Genomic DNA, 25,378 nt, shown 5'->3' with positions numbered 1-25,378 from the left:
TGAATGAATGAATGAATGAATGAAATAGAGGAAAATGTAGATAATTGCAGTAGGCTGTGGTAAAGGGTGTGGTAGGAAAGCGTAATGATCTGGGTTTGTATGAGGAAATCAATGAATCTTTGTTATGGCATGGAAAACGCAATTGTATGGTAGAAGTCTGCGCTGCCACCCCTGAAAATGGGCCAAGATCCTCTTTAACCCAGCCTAGAAGACCACTGACTGAAATGAGAAGTACTCTGTACCAAACAATGAATTCAGAAACTTACATGAATTAATACGCTTTGATGTTGCACAATTTATTCCTATCTGTGCTAGTCATTGAGAGGGGCAAGGAGCTGCTGATAGACTGCCCCTCTAACTCTGGCTTTTGAGATTTCACCCTCCATTGCCAACACTTTTTGAAGCATATCTTCACAACCAGAAATGCTTGGATTTTATTCTTTTAAAGAAGAAAACCTTAATTATTTTTTGCAGAGCCATGTTGAGTGGCTTTTCTGTTTGTTCTCTGCAATGACAACATATGCTTGGGTCCTTCCTATGGGTTTCTGAACATGTAGCAGTGTCTTTTTTACACTTTCTATTTCCCCCCTCCAGAACTAAGCAACCTAGGAGCCTGAGAGTTTCAGGAAGTCAAACCCCCTCTACAGTTTGTTTTCATTGCATTCGACATTTTTTGTACCAGTAAGGGCACTTTGCATTCTTTATGTATTTGTATCTGCAGTCTTTCAGATATGGGAAGAATTGATGCTAGTGTCAGGATTTCCCAATGTGAGCTGGAGAGGTTTATTGCTTTCTCCCGTGAGCCTTCAGTTGTCCAACTTGACATCTTAAGATCCATATTTTTGTTTCATTTGGATATACAGCTGCAGGTTCTGAAACTACACAATCCATTAAATAATGAGAAAGTGTTTTGTAAACTGGGTCACGCAGGTGTTGAGGGGTATTGGCTTGAGCTGTGGTGAAAAGTCAAAAACACTTTGGTCTGATCTTAGGTTTGCTTAAGGTTCACGACAAACCTCGATTCAGTAACTCCACATTTAACTTAACTAATTTTTACAGCCACTGTTTTCTCATGTCTACGCTTTTCTTTGAACTCACCTTTTTATATGCATGATAGTCGTTCACCTGTCAGAATTCTGCATGTTCTGCGATACCCAGTATCCTCACCTTTATGTTTCAGATAAAGTTTTATAAGTTAAAAATGCATGGATTTTTAATTGCATCTCAGGATTTGTTTTAACTAGGCCTGTTAGTGTGAACCTGTAGTAAAAACGATTCCCTTTCATTTGTGGGTATGATTTTTTGTAAATTTAACCTGAAATTGTAAAAAACAAAAACATAGAACATAAAATGATTTCATTAGGATTTGTAAGCATTTTGCTTTTTGTAATTTTGTAGGGAAAAAAGGATATTTTTATTTTAGGGCAAGTTCTACTTTTGTATTTAATATGCTGACATGGGGCACAATCTGTCAGAAGCATATCCTGCATTCATCTCATGGAAATAAATTTAGAGGTTTGGTCCTGCCCTATCCCCATTCATTATTATTTTCCCTTTGGAACTTAAGTAGGACAGGTTTCTCATGGATTGTGTCTGTGATGTCTTTTATTTTTTAATAAAACTTATTTTAAACCCACTGTCTAATACATCTAGAAACGTAAACTTCACCTATCACTTTGGAGGTCTCTTTAAATTGGAATCTTGCTGTAAGTGTTTGGTGTTAACTTGTGTAATACTTGATACACATTAAAAAGGTTAATTGTAGCTTGTGAGTCATCTTTTGTGCTTGGGTACCATATAATATCCTAGAACAATGGTAATATTCATTGAGGTATCCGCTGCTGGCTTTGTTGTGGAGGATTCCAACATGGCTTTTTGTCATATGTCTGTTGGCAAAAGATGCAAGCTTAGGAACAGGTTTAACAGGGGATTGTTTTCCAGGTCATTGTACAAATGGGCCAGCTCCCAGAAGAATTGGACATGCAATTTTTTGGTGAATTGTCAAAACTCAAAAATAAGTTGGGCTTTTCTCAAGAGAGTTCCACGAGATGATCTTCCAAATCACAAGCAACAGAATCTTTGTTTCTAGTTTCAGATTTGGCCTCAAAGTATCCCATCAAGGGCTGGTTTTTGTGGCAAGCTGTGTCTTGTAAACAAAAAAAGCTACGGTACTGTTCCATTCTTTAATCTATAAGATGATGATTCAGGATTTGGATACGACACATAACTTTGTCCATCTGTTCTGCCAAATTTTAGGAAAGAATACGTTTTTAAATAGCAGGGAAGGTATACTTAAATGCATACATACATTAGGGAAATGTTCCAGGGTTCCAAGAGGGGTTGCCATGTTCTAAAACAGCTACAATAAATAAAATGATCTCCTGATACCTTTCATTATACTAGCTGTATTTGGTTCAGTGAAACAGTGAACTTTCAGGTTGTGTAGGATTAGGCTGAAGGCAGAACCATTTTGGACTCTCGTCAGCTTGTTACAGTGGAGGAACAACACATTTGAAGTCATAGGCTGTTATTTCGTGGTGTGTAGAGCTTGTAAAAACACCTGTCTGTAATTAGAGTTTTAATGTGTGGGTTTTTTTTAAAAAAAGTTTTACATGTTTTGTTACATTTATTATGTATTTTCCTCAGAGTATTTGTTTAACCTAGAAAAATGTACAACATTTATGCCTGATATGATGAGTCAGTCATTTCTGACTTGGGCCAAAAATATCAAGGTGATGCCTCAGATTTCATCTAACACTGATTCTGTTGATGTGAACTTTTTCAAATGGGATGGCTTTAATAGTAACCTGGTAAATTTAGGTCCTAATCCTGAATTTGGCTTTTTATGGACGAAGGTAATACATGTTACCTTGTATTCTTAACAGACAAGCTGAAGGCACAGGTAAGTGTCACTTGTGCTGTACTGAAGGAGAGATGCTTTGGATAACAAAAACAAAGTTTAGAATTTCTGCTCTTTATTTTTTGGTGTATTTGTTGTGGAAAACTAGAGAAAGGAGGAAGGACAAACATGTTGCTTCCTATAGATGTTGTAGTTTGAGTCAGTTGAAGAGTAGATTAGCATTACAGTGGTGCCTCGCTAGACGAATTTAATTCGTTCCACAGGTCTTTTCTTATAATGAAAAATTCGTCTAGCGAATCCCATAGGAATGCATTGAATTTTTTTTTGCCCATAGGAACGCATTAATTGAATTTCAATGCATTCCTATGGGAAACCGCGATTCGCTAGACGAATTTTTCATAAAACGAATTCGTCTAGCGAAATTTTCGTTAAGCGGAAATTTCGTTAAGCAGGGCATTCGTTAAGCGAGGCACTACTGTACATTGCAGACCAATTAGCAAAGGATGTATGGATGTGCTAATTGTGCACAGATGTGCCTTAATTCTACACAATTCCATGTAGAAATTTCCCGCATGTAAAGTGTTAAGGAATCTAGTGGAGAAAGCTCAATCTAGTTCACACTAAGTTTGTTTTTACTGATCTGGTGCCTCTCAATTACTTTCTAATCGGATGCATTAAAAAAATAAATTCCCAGAGGCACATTTGCGAATATGAAAACTCTCAAAATTATAGCTTATGATTGACTAGGAATGAGGCATTATGCATGCAGGTGTAGCTGGTTTCAGGTTATTAGAAATCCAATCTATTTTTTATGATATTATGGTGTAATTTTCAGCACAAGACTGTGATATAAATTTCCAGTTGCGCCGGAACATAAACTACAAGTGTCCCTGACTCTTGTCACTTTCCATGGTCTTTAGTTTGATTAATAAAAGGGACAAGAGCGATAACATTTTCCCAATAAGAATCTATGATCATCCCTCAATCAAAATTTTATAGTGATATGTAACAATGATAAAAAATGTTATTTCAAGACCATTGGGACTAGTCTTTCAGCCTGTAAATGTTGATCATATGGCTCTGGTTCTTGAAGCAAGTAAATAGCCCATTTTCTTCTTCTTTTGCTTTAAGAGCAGTGCCCTTGGAAATTCAAGTCTATTGACTTCTTGGTTATATATAGCAAAAGGGTCTAAAGCTGAATTAAAAAAAAAAACCACACCACCAGCCCTGTTTGAAGTTCTAGCTAGTAAAATTCACGGTGTTTGTCTGAAGCCAAAAGGTTCAGGGGCACAATATTATTATGTATTAATGGAATCTTAAAGGCCTTGTTATTTGTCCTCTGCCTTTAAAATAGGGCAGGAAATGAGCTGGTAACCCTTCCAGATTTAAAGAAATTCTGATGGTCAAACTTTAGTCTTATATTCATTTGTTTGTATTTCAGGCAAGTGGAACTAGTCACTAAGAGTGCAATGTTCTATCTACATTAGTAAAAATCAGCCCCCCTGAGCTTAGTGAGGCTCTCACAGGTAAGTGTGGGTAGGATTATGCTTTAAGGCCCTTGTCATACTACAGTGGCAAATTACGGTATATTTTGGTTGAGTACATAATTTTTTAAAAAATGGATGTAGCCAGTAAACATAGGCTAATAAATTAAAACACTTCCATAAATTCAGTCTAACCGTTTGATCATACAGAATACACTGATACAGAATTATGTGCCAATGGATTAATATTAAATAAACCCAAATGAGGCAGCAAGACATAAGAAATTATATTTGCCTCAACTGTTTCAAGTTTCATTTTAAGAGAAGAGATGTAGGTCAGGCATAGCCAAACTCAGTTCTCCAGATATTTTGGGACTACAACTCCCATCATCCCTGACCACTGGTCCTGTTAGCTAGGGATGATGGGAGTTGTAGTCCCAAAACATCTGGAGGGTAAAACGATGACTTATCTGAGACAAGAGTTGAATACTTTAATAATGTGAACAAGCCTTGTCCTACCTCATTGGAGCAAGCAGTCTTTGCCTGCACATGCAAAGCTGAGGAACAGTTCACATGAGAAGCTGGCAGAGCTGGGTGAACTCACCATGTTTACGAAATAACGAGCTTGTGGGCATTTTCATTCAAGATGGTCTTAACACCTCATGGATAGAGAGATTCATGTGTCCTTAAATAGATGTTTAGAAAGCAAATTCCAAGTTTACTGGTTGCAGTGTTTTGTATGGGCTTGGACTTTTGTTGGGCTTGGACTGGGAAAATCTACTCAGTTATGAAGCTTGCTGGGTTCTTTAGTGACTCACTTACTCTCAGGGATAAGCTATCATGGTGGAAGATAGGACCAGCAACGAAGGGAGTTGTTACTTCCATATCCCTCTCCCCTATCCACATGGTTTGCCTTGCTTCTCCTTTTTCAGTGCTTTGGTTTAGCAAGCAGGCAACATTCCTTCAGCCTGGGTTCCAACTACTAGTCTGTCCAGGTAGGAGCTACTGTTCCATAAATATTTTTCTGCAGCAGCACCACCACCACCAGAAGGGATCATCCTGTTTGGCAAGAACAAAGGCTGAAGTCAAAAAAGGCTGAAGGCTGCAAGGAAACGTTATTTGTCCCTGTAAGTACATTCTGTTTGTATTTTAAAGGTTATACTATAAAATAAGTGTACAGACCTGTCTTCTCACTAAGGTCACCTACTGAGGCCCTCCTGGTTGTTCTGCATTCTGCAGAAGCTCATCTTCCCAACCAGAGAGGTTTTTTTTGTGGTGCCCACTCTTTGGAATAGTCACCCCCACACACACACACACTGTTGTGCTGGCTACTGATACCAGTCATTTGTCAAACTTTTAAAGTTGAATTTTGTACTGACTGTTAATGGTGTTGGGATTATTTTTATTCATTTTAGTTGATTTATTGTAAACTGTCTTGAGATATGTTTGTAATAGGCTGTGTGTGTGATACATACTGCTTTCAGCAGACGAGAGCATGGAATCCCATTTAGATACCAAGTATTGATACTCTTCAATAAACAGAGGAATTAATGATCAACCTCTGGATTAGGAGATTAGTATCTACAATGAATTTGCAGCATTATGAACTGATGAATTTGAGTTAAGTAAGAGTGAACATGCGATGAATGTTTTCCTTTGGCTTTCTGTATTAGAAACATTAATTTGCGGCAATAAAGTTCCTAAAAATGTATTACTCTTGGGAGGAAATCAATTAGAATGAATTGTAGGACAGTTAATTGGGGTTTTTTAATGACTAAGTTTTGTTTAGCTGATTGCTAAACGTAGTTATGATTTATTTAAATGCTGATTGTCTAAGTAATGGATTTAAATTTTCCTCCAGTTGATTTAATGAAGTGTGGATTGTTTAATTGACTAGCTTTTGTAGGAATTAATGCATTTTTCAATGTATCATGGATTAAGGTATATTAATTTTGTATAGGGTTGTATCCAATGGTTACTTGGGTAGAAGGTCTCCTGTGCAACCAATCTGTCTCTTTCCTTCTTTCTGAAAAGTATCTGTCCAGGGCAGTGTAGGTTGTTTTACTACCTTTTGTTTCTCCAGGAGATAAGTGTCCTGTGTAGTCCTCCTCAGAATCATAATTATTCTCAGTGGTTATTTCAGACTTACATAGGATGACTTGGATTGCCCCTGCTTACCCCAGAACATTTTTTCTTCATGTCTTTTTATCATCACAACTTACTTTGCACTTATTTCCTTACTTTGTATTTCAGACAGGAAATAATTTATCTCCTATCCCACAAGAAACCTTAAGGGATAGTTGACAACTGTTCCAGAGGGCATCTCCCACCCCACCACATAGAGAGAGGTAATTCTGTTTTGTACCATTTCTATAATTGGTACCATCACCTTCCATACTAGTTCAGTATTCTCATTATCTGAATATATTGGGAGCTGCATTTCTAGTAGCTACTGAAAATCATTTGGCTTTGTGATATCCAAATAAATGTGTGTCAAGGTGGTTTGTCAAGCACACACTCTGAAATAAAGGGAATGTCTGCTCTTTCTACTCCCCTGTGATGAAGTAATGTAGCCAGAACCCTAATCTTATTTAGCAAGTTTTGGATTCCATGGATTTTATGTCTACATCAAAAGTTGGAAGCAATATGAGGACTTTGCCCAAAAGCTACTATTGATAAATTTCTTTAAGCACCTTTGCTTCAGCCACAGCTTTAAACTCCATTGTCATCTTATTTACTGCTGACAAACAACTCGGAAGCTTAGTAGGTTGTTTGAGTTTTATTTCTTAATTCTTCTTTACATAGTACAATTTATAAAAATACAGAAGCCCACCCCACCCCTAAAATTCACAGTGTCTAAAGGCAGTGGTTAAAAGTATACATCACCTTTATTCTAACAGTACCATTGTGTTCAGTTGCATAGGAAGGGTATTGTGCCTTCACAAGAGTCTGATAATCCCCCCCTATTTTGCTTCACAAGGCATATACTTTGCTTGTTGTTGTGATAATAATTATCTCTATTTATATACTAAAGAGCTGTCATTTATCTCCACTTCAGCTACAAAATAGAGTGGAGGCATCTCCCATCTTCATCTCCCATTTGTGTTTCCTCATGCTTTACTTGTTAAAAATGAATTAGATTGCATTTCAAATATGCACACATTTGGATACTGGCTAAGAGTAGTTAGTTGTGCAGCTGACTGACCTCTACATACTTTTATCTTTTCTGTACTTCAAGCCTTTATGGCATTCTTCCTGACCTCAGTGTAAACTTGCAACACAGCCCTCCTACTAGCGACTCAGGTCCTCACACTCAAGAATTGCCCTTCACTAAACATGGTCTTATCTTTAAAAACTTGCCCTTCAAATTACAAACAAAGGATCTGTGTGTTCTTAAAGGTTCATTCTGAAGCGGAAGAGGGAGATGGGAGAAAATGGTCTGTACAGTGGTACCCCTACTTACGAATTTCATGCGTTCCGAACGCACATTCGTAAGTAAAAAAAAAATGTAAGTCAAATCCCATAGGAATGCATTGGGAGAAAAAAATTGTAAGTCCCTATCTAAAAATTCATAAGTAGAAAAAATCCTATCTAAACCACATCCAAGATGGCGGACGGAGCGCCGTTCATAAGTAGAAACATTCGTAAGTAGAAACATTCGTAAGTAGAGGTACCACTGTATTCACAATTGATACAAACGCTGGTGTGTCTAAGAGGTGCATGCCTATTTAAGACATCACATATTTGGACCCGGGAGATGGACTGGTGAGTAAACTGGGCTGGAATATTCTGCACATGGTTAAAAGCACAGTGTCCTTAGGTATTCCAGGGCTAAGCCACTGCACTGACAATGGTTTGAAATGATTCACCAGTGAGTCTTGGCTCAAATTAAGCCTCAGGGCTTTTTTTCTGCTTTAGCGATGTAATAGCTCTGAACTCACTGCAAATAAATGCAGGCTTAACGTGTAATAAGGAAGCCGGTACTTTTCAGGACCTATTTATAGATGGTATTTTTCTTATGACGAGAGAAAACCCCTAGAGGAAAATAGACCCATTAACCTTCCATATAATAAATATATGGACAGGATGTGATTATTTTAGTACAAGTGGAAGCATTTGGAAGCAAATATCACCACTGGCACAATGTGTCTGATACACAATATGTATGTTGGGATAGCCTTCCCAAACTGGGTGCTCTGCCAGTGCGGTCAGCCCAAACACCCACAGTGGTCATGCTGGCTGAGATGGAAGGGAGTTGGGTCCGGGCGAGGGATCTGAGATAACAAAGAAGCAGGAAAACAACTTTTATCGTATTGCAACCCATGCTTTCTATCCTAGGCTGTTGACAGTGCGAGTGCCTTACCACAAAAGCTAGCCAATTCTAAATAGTTATATTCAAATAAATGAGGTTTACTTTCCTGATCCAGAGACCCCACAGCAAAAGATGCACAAAAACTACTGTCTTACCTGTGCAAGAACGGTGTTCACATGCATAGTGGAGTTTCGGTTTCAGGCAAATGAGCTTAGGAGCCAGACATACAGCTGCTAATTTAGAATGCATTGTTTACTGGAAAGTACATCTGGCATAAATAGCAGAGATCACCCCTAAGGAATCTCTCTTTGGCAGGTTTCTAGAATTTGTCCAGCTCTTTAATGCTGTTAAAATTCCTTGATGTTTCTCCAGAAAATAGCTCGAGGTTTCACCTGAATAGTTCAACTTAGAGAGAACTCAAGGGTAAACTAGATGGGGCTGGTGTGTTTTTGTGGGAACGGGGCTTTAACCAGTTTACTCTTTCTGCAGTTTGGATCAAAATTGCACCTGTTACTTCCAGTGGGATGCAAGTTCTCTCTTGCACCAACGGTAGTTTTCTTCCCACTGGGAATAGCAGGATGTCCCTCACAATGACAACTAATTCAAGAAGGGTAGTTTTAGCATGTGATAGTAAAAATAGTCTTGTGAGATCTTAAAATTAAAATTTATTGTGTGCATAGGCTACTGTGCACTACAGCCTATTTTGTAGCTTGAGGACATTTCATACCTCTTAAAAAAAATCAGGAAGTAACTTGATATATATACCAGTCCCTCGCTCTACAGCCACTAATATATGTAGCTTTCTCTCTGTTCCTTCTGCCTCGCAACTCATTTTCAACAGGTACAAAATGAAGTCCTGCAAAAAGAAATAGGGATGGCTAAATTTGGGATGTGCTAAATACTGAAAGTAAAGTTGGATGCGTCCAACAACCGCAAGGTCAGAAGTCACCCATTTTTTCTTAAATTCACTCTATAGCCCCTTAACATCATTACATTCAACGTGGAATAGTAGCCTAGAAGATGAAAGAGTATTTATTTACCTGTAGAAGAGCATCTACGATACCACCTAACCAAGTTGAAAGCAATTGATTTTTGCAGTACAGTAAACCTGCAACTTGCTTGGAGGTTACAGTCTGGGGATTGTGCCTGAAGCCAAAACCACATATACTCAAAACACATTGGGTTCAATGGTGGATGGGATGGCTAAAGTCATTTTCCCCAGAACCCTGCTCCCTTTCTAATCCCCCCCAGGGCATATATAGCTGAATGTGCAAAAGTTAAAGTTGCAGGCTTACTGTAAATGAAAATGGAACTCAAGGAGCCCAGCTCATGTTAATATTATTAGTCCTTCTCACAGCTTAGTTTTTCTACTTTCACACACCTCTACTGATAATTAAAAACAATAGGACCAATATACTAAGTCAATTTGGACTGTTTATTCATAAAGTATGAGCAAATACAAACATTGTTTACTTTGCCATTCTTAACAGGAATGGATTTTTTGTGGGCTGGGAAGATGAACAGTTCTAGCTACAAAAGTCAACTCCTCAATTTTAATTGAACAACAAAATTCATTCTTCTATGAAATGTTTTTGTTAAAGTCTGTCATTTTCTCTTTCGGGTTCCCCTTTGAAACCTATCCTCAAGTCCAAGTGCTGCTTTTATTATTCTAAATTTATTTTTTAGACCAGCAGTACATATACCATTTGTATGTGTTATAAATATATAAACATACACATGATTTGAGTAACAGGACTTTATGGTGAACTTTATGTTTTTATTTTGCTTGTGTAATAAAGTCCGACATTTGGTGTGACTAAATGGACCAAGTTAATTAGTTTGATTGCTGGATATAATTTTTTCTTAACATTAGATTTTTGTAATGCTAGAATGGGGGAGCAATCCTAAATTATACCCCCGCCCTGCAAAGGGATCAAATCATACCCACTTCCTACACAGATCTTCATCTAAGTTCATTCTCTAAAATAAAATAAAAAAATAAGGCAGCAGGTATATATGTATAACTCATAAGTCATAGGTGAGCCACTGCAAGAGATGAATAAACACTCAAATCACCACCTTTCCAATGCCATTACCTCATTATTCTTCAAAGGTTTCCTTTTAACATAAAGAAAGTTCTCCCCCTTCTCTATTAGAATGTGCATATTATTGAAGAGCAGGGTGTTCTTAACTAGCTTTGCCACAATAAAGTCAATGTATATTTGTTAAAATATAAAGCCTCATAAACCAAAGGGGCAGATTCAATTGCTGCAATACTAGTTTGGCAGAAGTGGCAAAACAGCATCAGGTTCAAGAAACTGCATCACAACTGGTGCTGCCAGAAAGCAAATCTGTGTAAGGCTCCCATATAGCATGGTGATTAAGCTTTGCTGCCTTAGCAGTCTAAACATTCTCTGTAGTCACATTATAGCAGTAGAGGGCACTGGGATAAGCAGCAGGAAAGATGAGCAAACGTTACTCACTTAGATCAGCTCTTGCACTCTCCACTCACTGGACTTGCCAAAGTCTGGCACACCTTCTATGATGTGTGCAGCTCCCTTGCTAGCAAGGTTTAGCCACATTCGTTTTAACAGTTCCAGCAGCAGCTCCACAGCTATGAAACAATACATATGTCTTCTGCCCCTTTTCTGAGAGGGAGAGTTCTATGGCAGCTTGTAAGAAACTGCTGTATCAGAATGCATAAAAGCAGGGCAACTGTAGTGCTCTTTCTTATTTCCTGCAAAAACCTATTATTATTTTTTCCAAAAAGAGACAAAACACAAGGGTGATAGTTCCTCACATTTGAGTAACCACAGGTTATGATTCTGAAATCAAAAGCTAACAACATCTTCCTATCCAAATATGAAAAGCCATTTTCTTCCCTGCACCTGGAGAAAGTGAAGTGTTAGGACAACCTCCAAAATACGATTTGTAAAATAGGATTTGTAGTTGCTATTATTCAAACCTCCGTTCTAAAAGAATCTGCAGTGTTCTTTGCTCTCTGTCCCACTCCCTGGGTTCAACATATTCCTCTCAAAATGAAAGCCCTAGTTTCAAATCTGTTCAACTAAATCTCGTAGATGTTGCCTAAGCTTATAAAGGTGGTTTTAAAAAAAGTAAAACAAAAAGTGGATGAGAGATCCTTTGTAGCACTTGACCATAAAGAATTTGGGCACAGTCCTCCTCACAGCACCTCTGGGGTTGCATGCAACTTGGACACTTTAATGGCTGCCTCCTGCTACATAGAACTGGTTTAGGAAATCCCGAGTTTCGAAAGAAACTTTCTGTGCAAAGTGCCCCACTAGATGTAAGGGGGTGCTTCAGCTGGGTTTCTTCCCCATGGCAAAAATGCATTGCTCCTCTGAAGGATATTCCCAAGCATTTGCATATTCAGTTTCCACATCTAACACTGGGGTGGGCAGGGGAGGGGGCTTTGTTTCCTTGCTGGCTAAACCCTGCTGTCAAAAGCAACACTGCCAAACCAAATACATTTCCCGTGTGTACTACAACATCCATTATGACAACCCCAAGTGTAATAAAAAAATACCAGGTGTTTAGAAAACCCCTCTAGAGAATCAGACCGCTCTACTGTGGACATTAGCAGCTGGGTGCCTGAAACACTAAATTAACTTAGGATGCAAGAATGTCACTATGTCCTCTGTCATTAACCTGCCATGTGATAAGAAACTGCTCTTATTTTGCATTAGATGTTGCCCCTAAAGAACTGCACTGCCATGGAAACATTAATGGAATGTTAAAATGTTCAGATGTTCTTTTCCACCCATTCACCCTACTTTCTGTTGAAATGGCATCTGCACACCCACGTTGCAATTGCCATTCATATTTTTGAAAGGGTATCATTCTTCACATTCAGGTGCCTGGGAAGAATGAATTTGGAATATCCTAACTAAAAATATCCATCCCCTAGCCTGCCCTGATTTCTGGCATTTGGAGAAAGAAAGATATGCTGCATAACCAGAATGGGAAAATATTCTATGTAATAAAATAAATTCTAGTCTTTATCTAACTGAAAAATAGATCTGGCTTATTTTATGGCAAAAAGAGTGAACAAAAGGTTTAATTCATTTGCATATATACCTTTTTAAGAACTGTTGCAAAATAAATTACAATTTTGCAGCACCCTCTGAAACAGTGACACTGATCCAGCCATTTCTTACACAATATAGAGGCTCAGATGGAGCTCAATTATGAGCAAGTGTCCCAATCATTTCTTTTGTCAGGTGAATGGGAGATTTTGCACTCAAAAGAGCCTCATGTGTACAACAAAAACCCCAGAAGAGTCTGGATTTGATCAAGTTCTCAGTCATGGGCACATGGAAACAAACAGCAAAAACCAAAACAAAACCCCAGCAGGTTGCATATCTAAATCCCAAAAAAATCTACAGCCCATGCACCCATCCAGACTACTTCAGCCCCACTGATACCATTCACAATTTAGGCACCAATGTTTTATGATATATGGTTGCATAAGGTAACATCAGACATTGGCATCAGTACTGGATTGCTCTTCCTATTCAAACTAGCCATTTTGCATCATGAACACAAAGCCACTGACCAGTTGTTAATGGTCTCAACTGTGCCATCATTCAGATTATATGTCCAAAATCTGTTTTAAATGTGACAACAGTAATGAGCACAGGTCTGGCTGCCAGACAGTGAACCTGAATCTAAAACAAATGGCAAGCCAGCAACTGCAAATAGATATGGTCATTGCTGAAAGAAGATATGGAGGAGAATCCCCAAGCTCTGGAATTGTTCATCATTCATGCCGGGACCCTTATTACATGCTCTGCATTGTGGCAGTCTCCATCTCTTAGCACCAGGAGTTATGCTGAACAACAATGGCGAACTCGCTCACATTGCCAGACACACTGGGAATGTCCATTAAAGCGTGGTGTGCATTGGCTAGACATGAATGTCAGACAATCACCTGTCCAAAGACGACATGGCTTCTGCACTGGTCTAACACAATCACACATATACAAAGAATAACATTTCAAAACTGGACTGGATTATTATTTGAAAAGGCTACAGACCCCATTTTTTACCTTTAACGAAGCAGAATTACTTTTTCTTCTTCTTGCTCAGACACAGAAGGACACTGTCAACTGATGGTGCACATTGTACTCCCATGGAGAAGTACTAGCTGGAAGACACTGAAGGAATCTGCAGTAGGCTTTATGGGTTAGACTATGCTATGAAGACATTCTTCAGAGACAAACTGAACTCAAAACATCCCCCCCCCCCGTGAATAAAAAATTATAAAAAATAAAATCAGCATTAGCACAAAGCTTGGTGATTTCAACAAGGACAGCAAGGCCATCAATCTAGCAGCTCCTTAAGAGACTACCACAATCAAAGTTAAAAGAAAATAGTTGCCCCACCCCTTCCAAAATCAGGATATTGCATGGCTCTTGTTCCACTCATCATATTTTCCCCAGTGGGATAAATTCTCTTCTACCCAGAGCCCATGCTTCAAGCACCCAAACCTATACTTCAGGTTACGTCATCCTACATTTTCCTCAAAACTGTGACTGGAAATGTTTCAAAATGCTAGTTTTGTGTGAAGTACCTTATCTTTGTTCTGTTTATCTCACTAGACTTTTTTCCCCCATTGAAGGCTGCATATTATTTCAACGTGTCGCAGGAAATGGTGATGACACACTGATCAACCCCCAAACCTAAACACCAGAATCTTGAGCACAATGTTCGATAAGGCTTCTCTTGTGGATGACATTCATACTAGCATTAACCTGTAGGCTTATGAAGGACGCATCTCGGCACGTTGAAGGCATTTGTCTTCCATGTCCACTGAGTTTCTGAAGCAGTGCTGGGTAGCCAAGTACCATTCCACACAAAGTTAGCACATAATGGTTGGTTCTTAGACTGTCATGGCATCAGACATAAAGGCATCTCCAGCCATAAATATCTATAGCAGTATGTGATGTCTCTAGCTGAGGACTCCTCAAAAAATCTTAGGCAAGATGGTCCATTGTCCATAAGCAGTGGGTCCACTTAAGGAGATGTACTACTCAAAAGTAAGACCACTGATAAAAGAGAAAATAAAAGGCCCACTGTATAATATTTACATCTAGAGACTGGGCCAATATTTGGTCCATAAACTCAATTTTAAAAATAAAAATCATAAAGGAAGCGATCCAGTTCTTGGTGTCCATCATCAGCTGTTGGTAAAGGTCCTTCCAGGGGAGGCCTCAGGCCTGTAGTCATACTTATTCAGTGTACTGGGGTAATAGGTGGTTGTGTACACATTTGTTTGCTGCAAAGGATAGAAGTTGGTCCTGTCATCTGGTATTAAATTGTTCTTGTTAAGTGTCTGTGGGGGAAAAAAAACAGAGAAATTTATAGAGACACTCTTTTCCCTCCCTTGTTCAAAAAGCTCACATATTCCATTTTCTAATGCAATTTTATATTAGTACCTTCCCTCTAAGGTGTCTTCTTAAGTATTTTGTAGCTCTCTACAGAGAAATTTCTGTGGATAGGGCCACAACTCCTCCTGGCTTTGCCAGTGTTTTGGGCAATCTGAGCCAAACCACTACTGCAAACCAAGATCTATGGGTTTCTCCAGATTTGCAGACATGGCTTTCCCATATTGGTGGCATGATGTTTGATGGTCGCCACCACCATCTCCATCACCCGCCACTGCAACTATGCTGGGCCTAATTAGGAGTAACTGCACACACTGAGACTGGGGTCCCGTCTACATGTTTCATTCCAGCTCCCTCCCAAGAGTAAACCAAAAGGGCATTTCTCTTTTGCTTTGGAAGAGCAGGTGCACATTTACCTGATCTCCATCTCCACTGGTAGATATCCAGGTTTGGACCCCCCGATATTAAGTGTGTCACTTCTGTAAGCTACAGTGTAAGTAACAAGGCATGGTCACATTTGAGGGGAAAAGGATTGCTGAAGAAAATTAACAACCAACAAAGTTACAAGTAGTTGTCAACAGCATGGAGAAAAAAATGAAAGTGGGATGTAGGTGTCATTTTAATTACTGATGTTTGAATAAGGGATTTCTTATCCCCCCCCTTTCCTTTGCTGGGCATTAATTAATTAATTCCTTTCAATGGCGCCACCATAAGCTGGTGTAAAAATTGACTGCCATTTCAACACACCCTTTATCTTTTTCTAGCTCATGCTTAATCTATCTGCTGGGCAGATACATTTTTCTGTTCCCAGAAAAAGAAGTCTGTCACGTTTGAACACATTCAGAAAAAGAAGCAGTGAAAAACAGCATCTTTGAAAAGGATTAAAAATATATATAATTCCATAATCTTGATGTTGCTATTACAAATGAAACAGACAGTATCTTGCCTTCTTCTGACCACTAGTGTAGCTCTTGGTGATCTCTTAACCAGGTCACTAACCTAGTCAAAAACCACTTGAGCGCCAGCAATTCTATAGCATCAGGTACAATTATATTTCTTTATAAAGCACCTCTTGTCACACTAGAACAGGGGTGGGCGGATTTCCTGCTTGCAGGGGCATGGGTTTTACTAGAACCCATGAAGCGGAGCCAGCTGCAGAGGACGCATGAAGAATCGAGGAATTCTGAGCCCAAGGCATTTGTTTTGCCAGCCCTGAAAGTTCTTCACAAAGGTTTATTCCTGATGGCAACCCCACCATGACCACCTGCAACAATGACATTCCTCCTTTCTTCATTTCAAGAGTATCATTTAGGAAGGGAGGGAGTTAATTTGGTTATTAAAGAACAACAGAAAATGATGATCTCATTGGAATCACCCAGATCTACTAGTAGATACAGATCTACCTTCTGCCCACTAGACACTAGAACACTAGACACTAGAACACAATGAAGCTAGACACTAGCTACAATGAAGCTTTTAGACAGGAGATGGAAAGTGGGTTAAACCCAAAAGTGCCTTTCTGTGTGAGAATGAATCTTCTATGCATGGAAGGGCTGTTTTACACCTTGATCTCTAAAGTGTTCGACAATAAAACAAACAAAAATCAAAGGTGTTTTTCCTGCACAATCAGATGCATAGGGACTGCCTCCAAATCTCCACAATATACAACAGAGACTCTCAGCAGCCATGTGCTTGCCTGATACTGACTGAGCACCCCACTCTTCCACTTCCATCCCTGCCACGTAAAGACCTTGCAAGCCACCTCACTGGTCATAACATCTCCTGTCCCCCCCCCCTGTGTAGTCAGTGGATCAGACTCCCTCAGGTGGTTGTGGGCTCTCCTTTATTGGAGGTTTGTAAGCAGAGGTTGGATGGCCATCTGTCTTGGATGCTTTAGTTGAGATTCCCGCATTGAAAGGGGGTTGGACTAGGTGACTTCCAGGATCCTTTCCAACTCTACAATTCTATGGTTGTACCAACTCTGGTCAAACAAGGGTTGGGCTTTGAAGCCTTCCCATATGATACAAAACCCAGACTGGAATGAAAAGTGGGGGAAAGAGGATGAGGGTACAAGTAACAGTGGGGCCTATCAATGGTGTGTTTTTGTGTGGTGCTGGGGAGCCTGATATCCCGCCTCAAGATAACAAAAGGGCCTGCACTACAAGTGGTCAAAGCCAAAGGCAGGTTTTGCTTGGAACGTCCCAATGACAGCAACACACTCCCGACTTTATACTGCAGCACAGCAGACAGCAAAGATTCAGAGCTAGTGAATGGCTGCTAATATTCCACATAAATTTGACAGAGGCAAACATTCAAACCCTTAAGTGGCAGCATCCACTGATCTTAAATAAGACGAATGTGACAAGCCTGCCTGGCTTGCTGCTGCTGCTGCCACCGCCATAAGGTAATGACACCTCTGTAAGATGCATCATTGCTCTGCCAGTGTAATCTTCACTGCATGAGAGCCACACCTCCCGAGCATGGCTGACTGCTCAATTTGACTCGACCCAATGAATTAAAGAGGGTCAGGGGAAGAGACTAATAGCTTTCAGCTAAGCTGTACTGCTAAATCCTTTTTGTTCCTCCTCAGTAAGCTTCCTTGCTTTCTCTTCCTAGCAGGCATTATGTAAATCAAGCATCCCTTGAAGTGATATTTAGAGCTGCGGGATAATACAATAAAAATAATGCTGTTTCCCACCTGCAAACCATTCCCTTTCATATCAGACTCTGCCCACTGTAAACATGTGCTTTGCCACTCAAGTGGCAAACATTCTTAAATGCCTGAAGGTGGGGGAGGGGAGGCTTTGTTACACATGAAAATCATAAGAACCAAAATTTGGATTTCACTTTTTTTTGCTGGGGGGGAGGGGGAGGAGGAGGGTTGAGGGGATGGAATAAATCAGGCATGTCCAACAGGTAGATCGTGGTCTACTGGTAGATCATTGGACATCTGTGGTAGATCACTGGCTCCCCGAAAGAAGCTCAGCAAGTTTTGCTCCCCTAAAAAAAGGACCTGAACCCAAAAAACTGATTTCCTTTCAAAAAAAAGCTCAACTTAGACCAGAACCCAAAAAAGGGGGTAGATCACTCCCCATTTTTAACTCTGAATAGATCGCAGCCTCTTGGGAGTTGGCCACCCCTGGAATAAATGATTTGCTAATCTAGCCAAGGGTCTAAATTTTAAAGCCACACAGTGAAGACATGGGTCTCAAGGAGAAACCGTTACTAACTTTCCAGACTGCTGCAATTCACCCACTCTTTTGACTGATGGCTAAACTGTAAACAGATTGCTGCTGCAGCTTCAAACGATGTACAACAGAAGGGTCACTACAGGAAAGAAGTTCTCGCTGTGGCTGTATCACAGCTTCTGCCAGCCCACACATGGGAATCAAGGGTGAGGAAAGAAAACAGCCAGTAAAAGTGAAAGAGCAACCTATCAAATTAAAAGATAGGAGATTGCCATCTTGCACTTTCCAAGGGATAGAAGGGTAAAAAACTCCACAAGCAAGTGCCTATCCCAGCCACAAACACCTCCTGGGAAAGGAAAGGTAGTTCAAAGTCTCCTATGCTATCTCTGCCTCCCTGGACCCCGCAAGTGTTATTTTCAGCAGCAATAAAAATGACCATCCACAAGGGAACAAGACGTTGAGAAGTCAGGCAGTGCTTTGGAACATCACACCCCCTTCTAGTTTTATTTCTCATTTCACAGCTGGAAGGTCCTCCGATTTTTTTTTAAGATTGCCGCTTCATCTGAAATTATTATTCTTCAGGGGATGGGAGGAGAGCAGAGGCTCTGTTTCCCGGTCTCCAGCACTGATATTTTCCCTACAGCATCTAGGTGTATATCTCTGGGTGGTTAATGAACCACATATCACACGATTCAATATCCCTTTCACCAAGGGTACTGCACCAGACTGATGAAACTGGCTTTCTTTCTGTTGACAGAAGGAAGGCTATATTGCGGAGATCTCGTTGCAACCTGAAACAATTTCTGTAGCTGGAACTTACAAGGCTGTATTTTGCAAATCCCCCCCCCCACTCTCACACACAAACACACTTCCTATTGCTTCATTCCCTCATCACAAACAGCCACCCATTCATTGTTGCATGACCAAGCACCAGTGCTTCCAGGCTTCAACCATCCCCTTTTTATTGGTGTCTTTTTCTTCACTAACCCTGCCTGGCCCACAATCCACGACATTCCCTTTCCTTTTAGCCCTAATGACTGACCCTGTTGCTCCTGATCCTCTTCCAAAGGACACTTTCCTCCTGCCAAGCTCTATTTTCTCTAGATAGGTGGCTGGCACTGGCAGCAGAGGCAAGGGCAGGAAAGGACAAATCTCTTGTCTTGAACTGCTTGGGACCTGTATATGAGTTTTGAGCCAGTTTGGCCAAACAATTATTCATCTTTTGTTTACAAGTCTGATGTGATACCATAAATGTTCTGTATAATTCTACATTCTCCCTGGTCTTTTTTTTCTTTTCTGATGTGCTGCACTGAGCTCAGCTGATGTTTACCATATTGTTCTCCACTCATGATCTAGCTCTCTTAAGACTAGCCACAAACTAGCTGTAAACCATGAACAAACTTTGGTTACAGCTCATGGATAGGCTTGAAAAAGTGCCTCAACTATGAGTTGAGATTTGGATGACTGGGGAAGACTACAAGCTCCTCCCTAGGAGCTTGCACATACTTGCTATGTTATGGTTTGGCTTAGCATGATGTGCCAACCAGGACTGTATTTCCCATGGTTGCTATATGGTATCCTCTGGTTCAGAGATGCTCTGGTTTGGTTTGCTGTGGCACAAACAAGGTTGATTGAGGAAGGCTGGTTTACTCTGAATGGTTACAGCTCTGTTACACCTGCAACCTAAAAATACTTTACGTCAAGATGCCATGTATTGAACCTAGAACATCTGCATGAGGGGGAAAATGTGTTTGGTCAAGCTATCTTCTTGTTCATTTATATTTATTGTGTTTATTTATTTGTGCTTTTAGTGCAGAAATCCCAGATTCCTGCATGTGAAGCCAATTGCATACTCAGCAAAATAAAATTTAGGAGAATCCTCACACATAATTTTGCCCTGGGGCTGCATGGGGTGTGTGTCTTTTCCTCTCTCAGCTGGTTGGCAACTCATGAGTACCATGATAAGCCAATATATAGGCAGGACAGAAAATCCCCTTCCCCATACCATGGATCATTACAATCATGATTACCAGCAGACTGATAACCCTTGCTTGTGTGTATGGCCCTTTTGGAACTCTCACTTGGAAGTGCAGTATCTAAAACAGCAGGTGCTTATGTTTTAATAGCTTGCGCTATTACAGCCCAAACAACCTGGCTGAGCAGGGAATGGTGTAAGGAGCTGCAACCTAATGTATGATGTAAACAACTCCTATTACAATATGCATTCGTGCTGAACAGAAAACAGCACCATCAAAGGACTGTAGAAGCTATTGCTAATTAATGGAACATGAATGGCTGATTAGATGACTTGAAATATTCGCCCACAACCTTGGCTAAAAGATCTGACAGCAGAACCCAGAATATTCTGCACAAGGCAGACAGAAGATACACCCCCCCCCCCCGAATCATCAGTGTCTTGGCAGGTTATCAGTGAAATGATTGATGGGTTACTGCCATCAACAGCATTTACATCTCATCCATATGTACTTGAATGCCTGAATCACCCTCATGCAGGTTCCACCTCCTTGTCATTAGATCTTGCTTTCTTTGAAATATGATGTGGTTAAAACACAGATGAAATATGCTGTGGCTAAAGCACAGCTTTTGAACAGGGAGGTTTGAAGAAACAAAAATAAAATACTAGAGATGGCTTTGGAAAACTCTGTATCATCATAGACCATTGATTGTTAACTCTCTGCTCCCCTCCCCACTATGTCAGAAGTGTTAGGAGTGCCCTGTCTGACCACCACTTTGATTTATTTAGAATGGAAGGAATGGCAGAGCTCCAGGAAATTCTGGATAACATTCCACCTCCCATTTTCTAGCCCAGGGTTGGCAAACTAAGGCCTGGGGGGCGGATCCAGCCCAATCGCCTTCTCAATCCGGCCCACGGACGGTCCAGGAATCAACGAGTTTTTACATGAGTAGAATGTGCGCTTTTATTTAAAATGCATCTCTGGGTTATTTGTGGGGCATAGGAATTCATTCCCCCCTCCTCAAAATATAGTCCAGCCCAGCCCCCCCCCCAAGGTCTGAGGGACAGTGGACCGCCCCCCCCCCTGCTGAAAAAGTTTGCTGACCCCTGTTCTAACCTGTTGTGCCTTCCTGATTACTGTGTGAGACAACAGCATCCTCACTGTAAGTTGTAACAAACAACACATTACAATTTTTGGCACATCAAGCACAGAATGCGAGCTTTATATTGCCTCGCCGGCAGGTGCTCTTCCCACCAAACACAGCAGATTCCATTGTTCAAAACAGTGTCAGGTCTAAGTGTCAGATCCACCTTGAAATCTCCCTGCCCCGACACCTGGTCATTTCCATTTTGTAGACTTAAACAGACTTTACAGTTCCTTTCCCCTGAAAACTGTATACCTGAAGTAGAATGGGTGGTGGTGTGGGGGAAGAGATATCTTATAAATCACAGCATGTTGACTAAACTACCATTTCCAGAATTCTCTGTCATGAAACGTGTAAAACCAATGTGGCTTTGCCACATAGATGGGGTCCTCTTCATAATTGCCTTTTCACTCCCTGTGTTTTATAGACAATCTCAATTGCCTAGATTAAGTCCAACGTGTGTCTGTCTCTGTGGTTTCTACCATGTGGTTCCCTACAGATAGAACAGTCTTAACTCCTCTGTTAAATAGGCCATTTCTTTCTCCTCCTCTAACGATCCACTTCTTCAGCAACTTCTGAATCATCATCAACTTAGAATCATAGAATTGTAGAGTTGGAAGGGACCACACTTAACTGCACCTTTACTGCCCTCTGAGTCTTCCTTGGCCCATTCTCTGTCAACTCCTTATGCCTCCACCCAAACCTTATCAAAGCTCCACCCCCACCTAATCTATCTAATGTACATGACAAAAGTTGAGGTCAGGGATTCTTACCACTATGAAGCTTCTGCATAGCACTGAATCTGAAGCTAAAGACCCCTTCCTATACAGGAATAACCTTACTGGGTAGGTGGGTGGAAGGGAATGGATGATTTCGGGACCAAGAAAATACCTCAAATTAATGAAACAATCAGAAACTTACAGTAGGATCCAGATTGTGTTTTCCTTTCTGTAAAGATCAATATTTATTTAATTAGCCAAAAGAATGGAAAGGGGCAGGAGAAAAGAGAAGCAGGGTGGGGGAAGAATCTAATTTGTGTGACATGATTTACCTTCTACAAGTTCACGCTGACTTGCACTTAACAAAAGTGCTTTCTTATTAACTCCAACTTTCTGCCAATGCAATCTTCTAAAACTTTTTTTTTTTTGCTTATATCAGGCAAAATAATTTTACAAGGAGCAAAGCATCTCTGTGTTTAATTTAAGTAAGGAAGAATGAGTATCCCCCTGCCCTTCGCCATCTACATTGCAGTTGCACCCACAAACCAGATGAGCTTCTTCGTGTACAAAGACAATGGATGAACATAGACACATGTATTCAGGATTCATGAGAACTTCAAAGAGTCAAATTCCTGAGGCCTGGTTTATGAGGTGGAGAGTCACAAATAAGCAACTGAGCAAGTCCGGACATCAAGTTAAGTCTAGCATGCAAGCCCACAGTACGGAGCTGGCCCAACACATTTTGCTGCTTGAGCAGAAGGACAAATTAGGTAGTCCCCATTTCTACACAACAAAGCTGAGTTGATTGGCAGCTGAATCTTATTTCAACGCTGACAAGGCACCTGAGGGCAACAGGCTCACTTGGAGAACACAGAGTGTAGGGTTCATGGCACACGCAGCTAGGAAGCTGCCTTTAACAGTCAGACCATTGGTTCATGTAACCCAGTACTGTCAACACCATGGATAGCCAACGGTGCCCTCCAGATGTTACCGTGTTCACTATTTTAATGAAAAAGAAATATGGTAAGCAACGGGGGAGAGGGTTGGAGCTGTTTGGCTACATGGTTTGCACACACTGTTGGAATACCATGCTCTTCTGCTACATGGGCGTATGATCAAGCCCACATTGCTTGCCTTCCGCACAAATTGCCTAATGTAGGGGCACTCCAGGTCTTTTGGACTCCCAACAGAATGACCAATGTTCAGGGAATATAGGCAGTCTAGTGGTGCTATCCACCAACTGGAAGGCACCACATTACCTACCCCTGGTCTACATGGACTGCCAGTGGCTCCATAGGATTTCAGTCGGGGATATTCAAAGCTCTACCTGGAAATACTGTGAACTGAATCCAGGCCATTTCCTAGGAGACTATTTTTAGTACAGTTAGAGATCCTGTGTTAAAGAACTGTGACACACTAATTGTTCTGCATTCTTTAGCTTAGCCAGAACATAATCTTAGCTTATGTTAGAGAAGTTTTAGAAATGGGAATCATGCAGTCATAAAATCTCCCATCCACTCTGAAGGGATACAGTGTGTGTGTTGTACTATAGGATTCCTCTGAATTTGTCAGAGGAGACCTCTAAGTTTCCCTAACTAGGCATACCTCAAGGTTTAAATTTATTAGCTTCATGCATTTCATTTTTTGTGAAGAGAAAATTGTTGTTCATTGATTCCAGATCTTTTGACACATGCTTTCTTATCCACCAAGATCCACATCACCAAAAAATGTGCACCGAACCATTTCTGGAACACAGTTTTGTCCTAATAGAAGATTTAAGCTTCCCTTGAAAATGAACCTTTGCCCTCAGAAAACAAGCAAGAAATTATGTGACGAAGCAAAACGGCCGATTCCTTACATCTCAGAAAGAAATTGTCATTGATAAGGAAGACCAACTTAGCCAGTGCAGCTCTGGAAATAATAAGGGCTTGTTATTTTTCCAGACATCTCTTGGGCATGTAGCTTGTTAATCTAAACTTCAAAATAATTATTGATGCAACAGAGCTGGATTTACGATTATCAAGGGTTAGTAACTGCCTGTGACAGCACTGCCAATAAGGACTGGAGGAAACTGACTTGAGAGAAAGAGGCAGTTCTTTAAATGCAGAGTTCACCCCTTTCACACAGGTGGAAGGCAAGGGAGCTCCATCAATGAACTGCCACACACGGCAGTAGGCCTGGGTGATCTATCCCCATTTGTTTGTTGGCAGTCAGTAAATTTTTCATTTGGAATTTGGCAGCTGCAGGTCAGGTAAGCTGCTTCTGAAGAATTTAGCTAACAGGCTCCAAAAACAAACAGGTTGATAAGATGAAGGGTTGCGTCCGGTTGCCAAAACCTATATTTCAGCTCTGAAGGGCATTTTTTAAAATTGTTTCGATGCAGTGGCACTAATTTAGAAATCCCTTAAAACGTTCTTGCTTTTTCTTTATCGCCAGGGCCATTTGGAAACCTTACTTGCCAAGGAAGCTCCAAATCCAATGAGTGGCCTAATTGCAACCTGCTCCACTTTCTGTACCTGCTGCCTGTTTTTAAAACTATGAATAGCAATCTTTCTGCTCTTGCTCTCTGCAAGTTAATTAATTGCTTTTAAGAGGTATTTCCCCCTGCCTACAATTTACTTTGTTGATTACAGATGCTGGGTTGCTTTATTATGTGTTAATTACTACTGGGATACTTGCTAGCTTGTCAGGTTCATTTCTTGATAGCAGAAGTGCCAGATTTCTATTGAAAAAGAGGTTGCCAAGGCAACCAATACACTCTGGAGATAACTTCCTTTCGGATAGGCCTTCTAAGTAAGCAAAGAATGTGGTCACAAAAAGGTGATGTTTTATATGGACATTACCATCATCATAACAATCTATCGCCTTTTAAACTGTGGGTGTGGGGGTTATTGTTATGTGTTTTTATACAGTAAACTGTCGTGTGATCATTGGATGAAGGGCTGTATGGAAATTCAATAAATAGAAAACAAGAACTGTACAAATGTAGCTATTATTTGATCCCTTCTGAGAAGCAACATGGGAGAAAATTTGGATGGGCCATGGGAGAGGATGGGAAAAAAATATTATGTATGTAAAAATGCATGCAAACATAGCAGAGCACAGCCCAATGGTTCCAAATCTAAATCCTGAACCTTCAATAGGATGCTGAGCTTATCTCCACAATTTAAATATTGATACACCATGGCCCTTCAGAAACATGTCTTAGTAATGTTCCTAGCATATATGTTTGCAATGAAGGTGATGGCAAAAGCAAGCTCACTCAACGATGGAGAAACAGGCTAGTCA

General features: G+C 40.4%; 1 protein-coding gene and 1 long non-coding RNA gene across 6 annotated transcripts in view; one reads left to right on the top strand and one right to left on the bottom strand.

The window, feature by feature from the left end:
• The first annotated feature begins 1,033 nt into the window (after positions 1–1,033).
• Positions 1,034–25,130, top strand: LOC148687534 (uncharacterized). The gene is made up of 4 exons (XR_015948245.1): positions 1,034–4,386; positions 5,375–5,471; positions 6,598–6,692; positions 22,530–25,130. It is a non-coding gene; the product is annotated as an uncharacterized LOC148687534 (long non-coding RNA).
• Positions 13,115–25,378, bottom strand: part of SEMA5B (semaphorin 5B) — a 360,750-nt gene continuing 348,486 nt past the window's right edge. For all 5 annotated transcript variants that reach the window (XM_035128943.3, XM_035128952.3, XM_088662258.1 and 2 more), the window contains one exon: positions 13,115–15,011. In XM_035128943.3, the coding sequence (XP_034984834.2) occupies positions 14,856–15,011 (156 nt within the window). In that variant the 3' untranslated portion in view covers positions 13,115–14,855. The remainder of the gene's footprint in view (positions 15,012–25,378) is intronic.

This window comes from Zootoca vivipara, chromosome 1 (genome assembly GCF_965207765.1).
Source record: "Zootoca vivipara chromosome 1, rZooViv2.hap1.1, whole genome shotgun sequence".
Lineage (NCBI taxonomy): Eukaryota > Metazoa > Chordata > Lepidosauria > Squamata > Lacertidae > Zootoca > Zootoca vivipara.
This window is presented reverse-complemented; position numbering and strand designations above follow the sequence as displayed.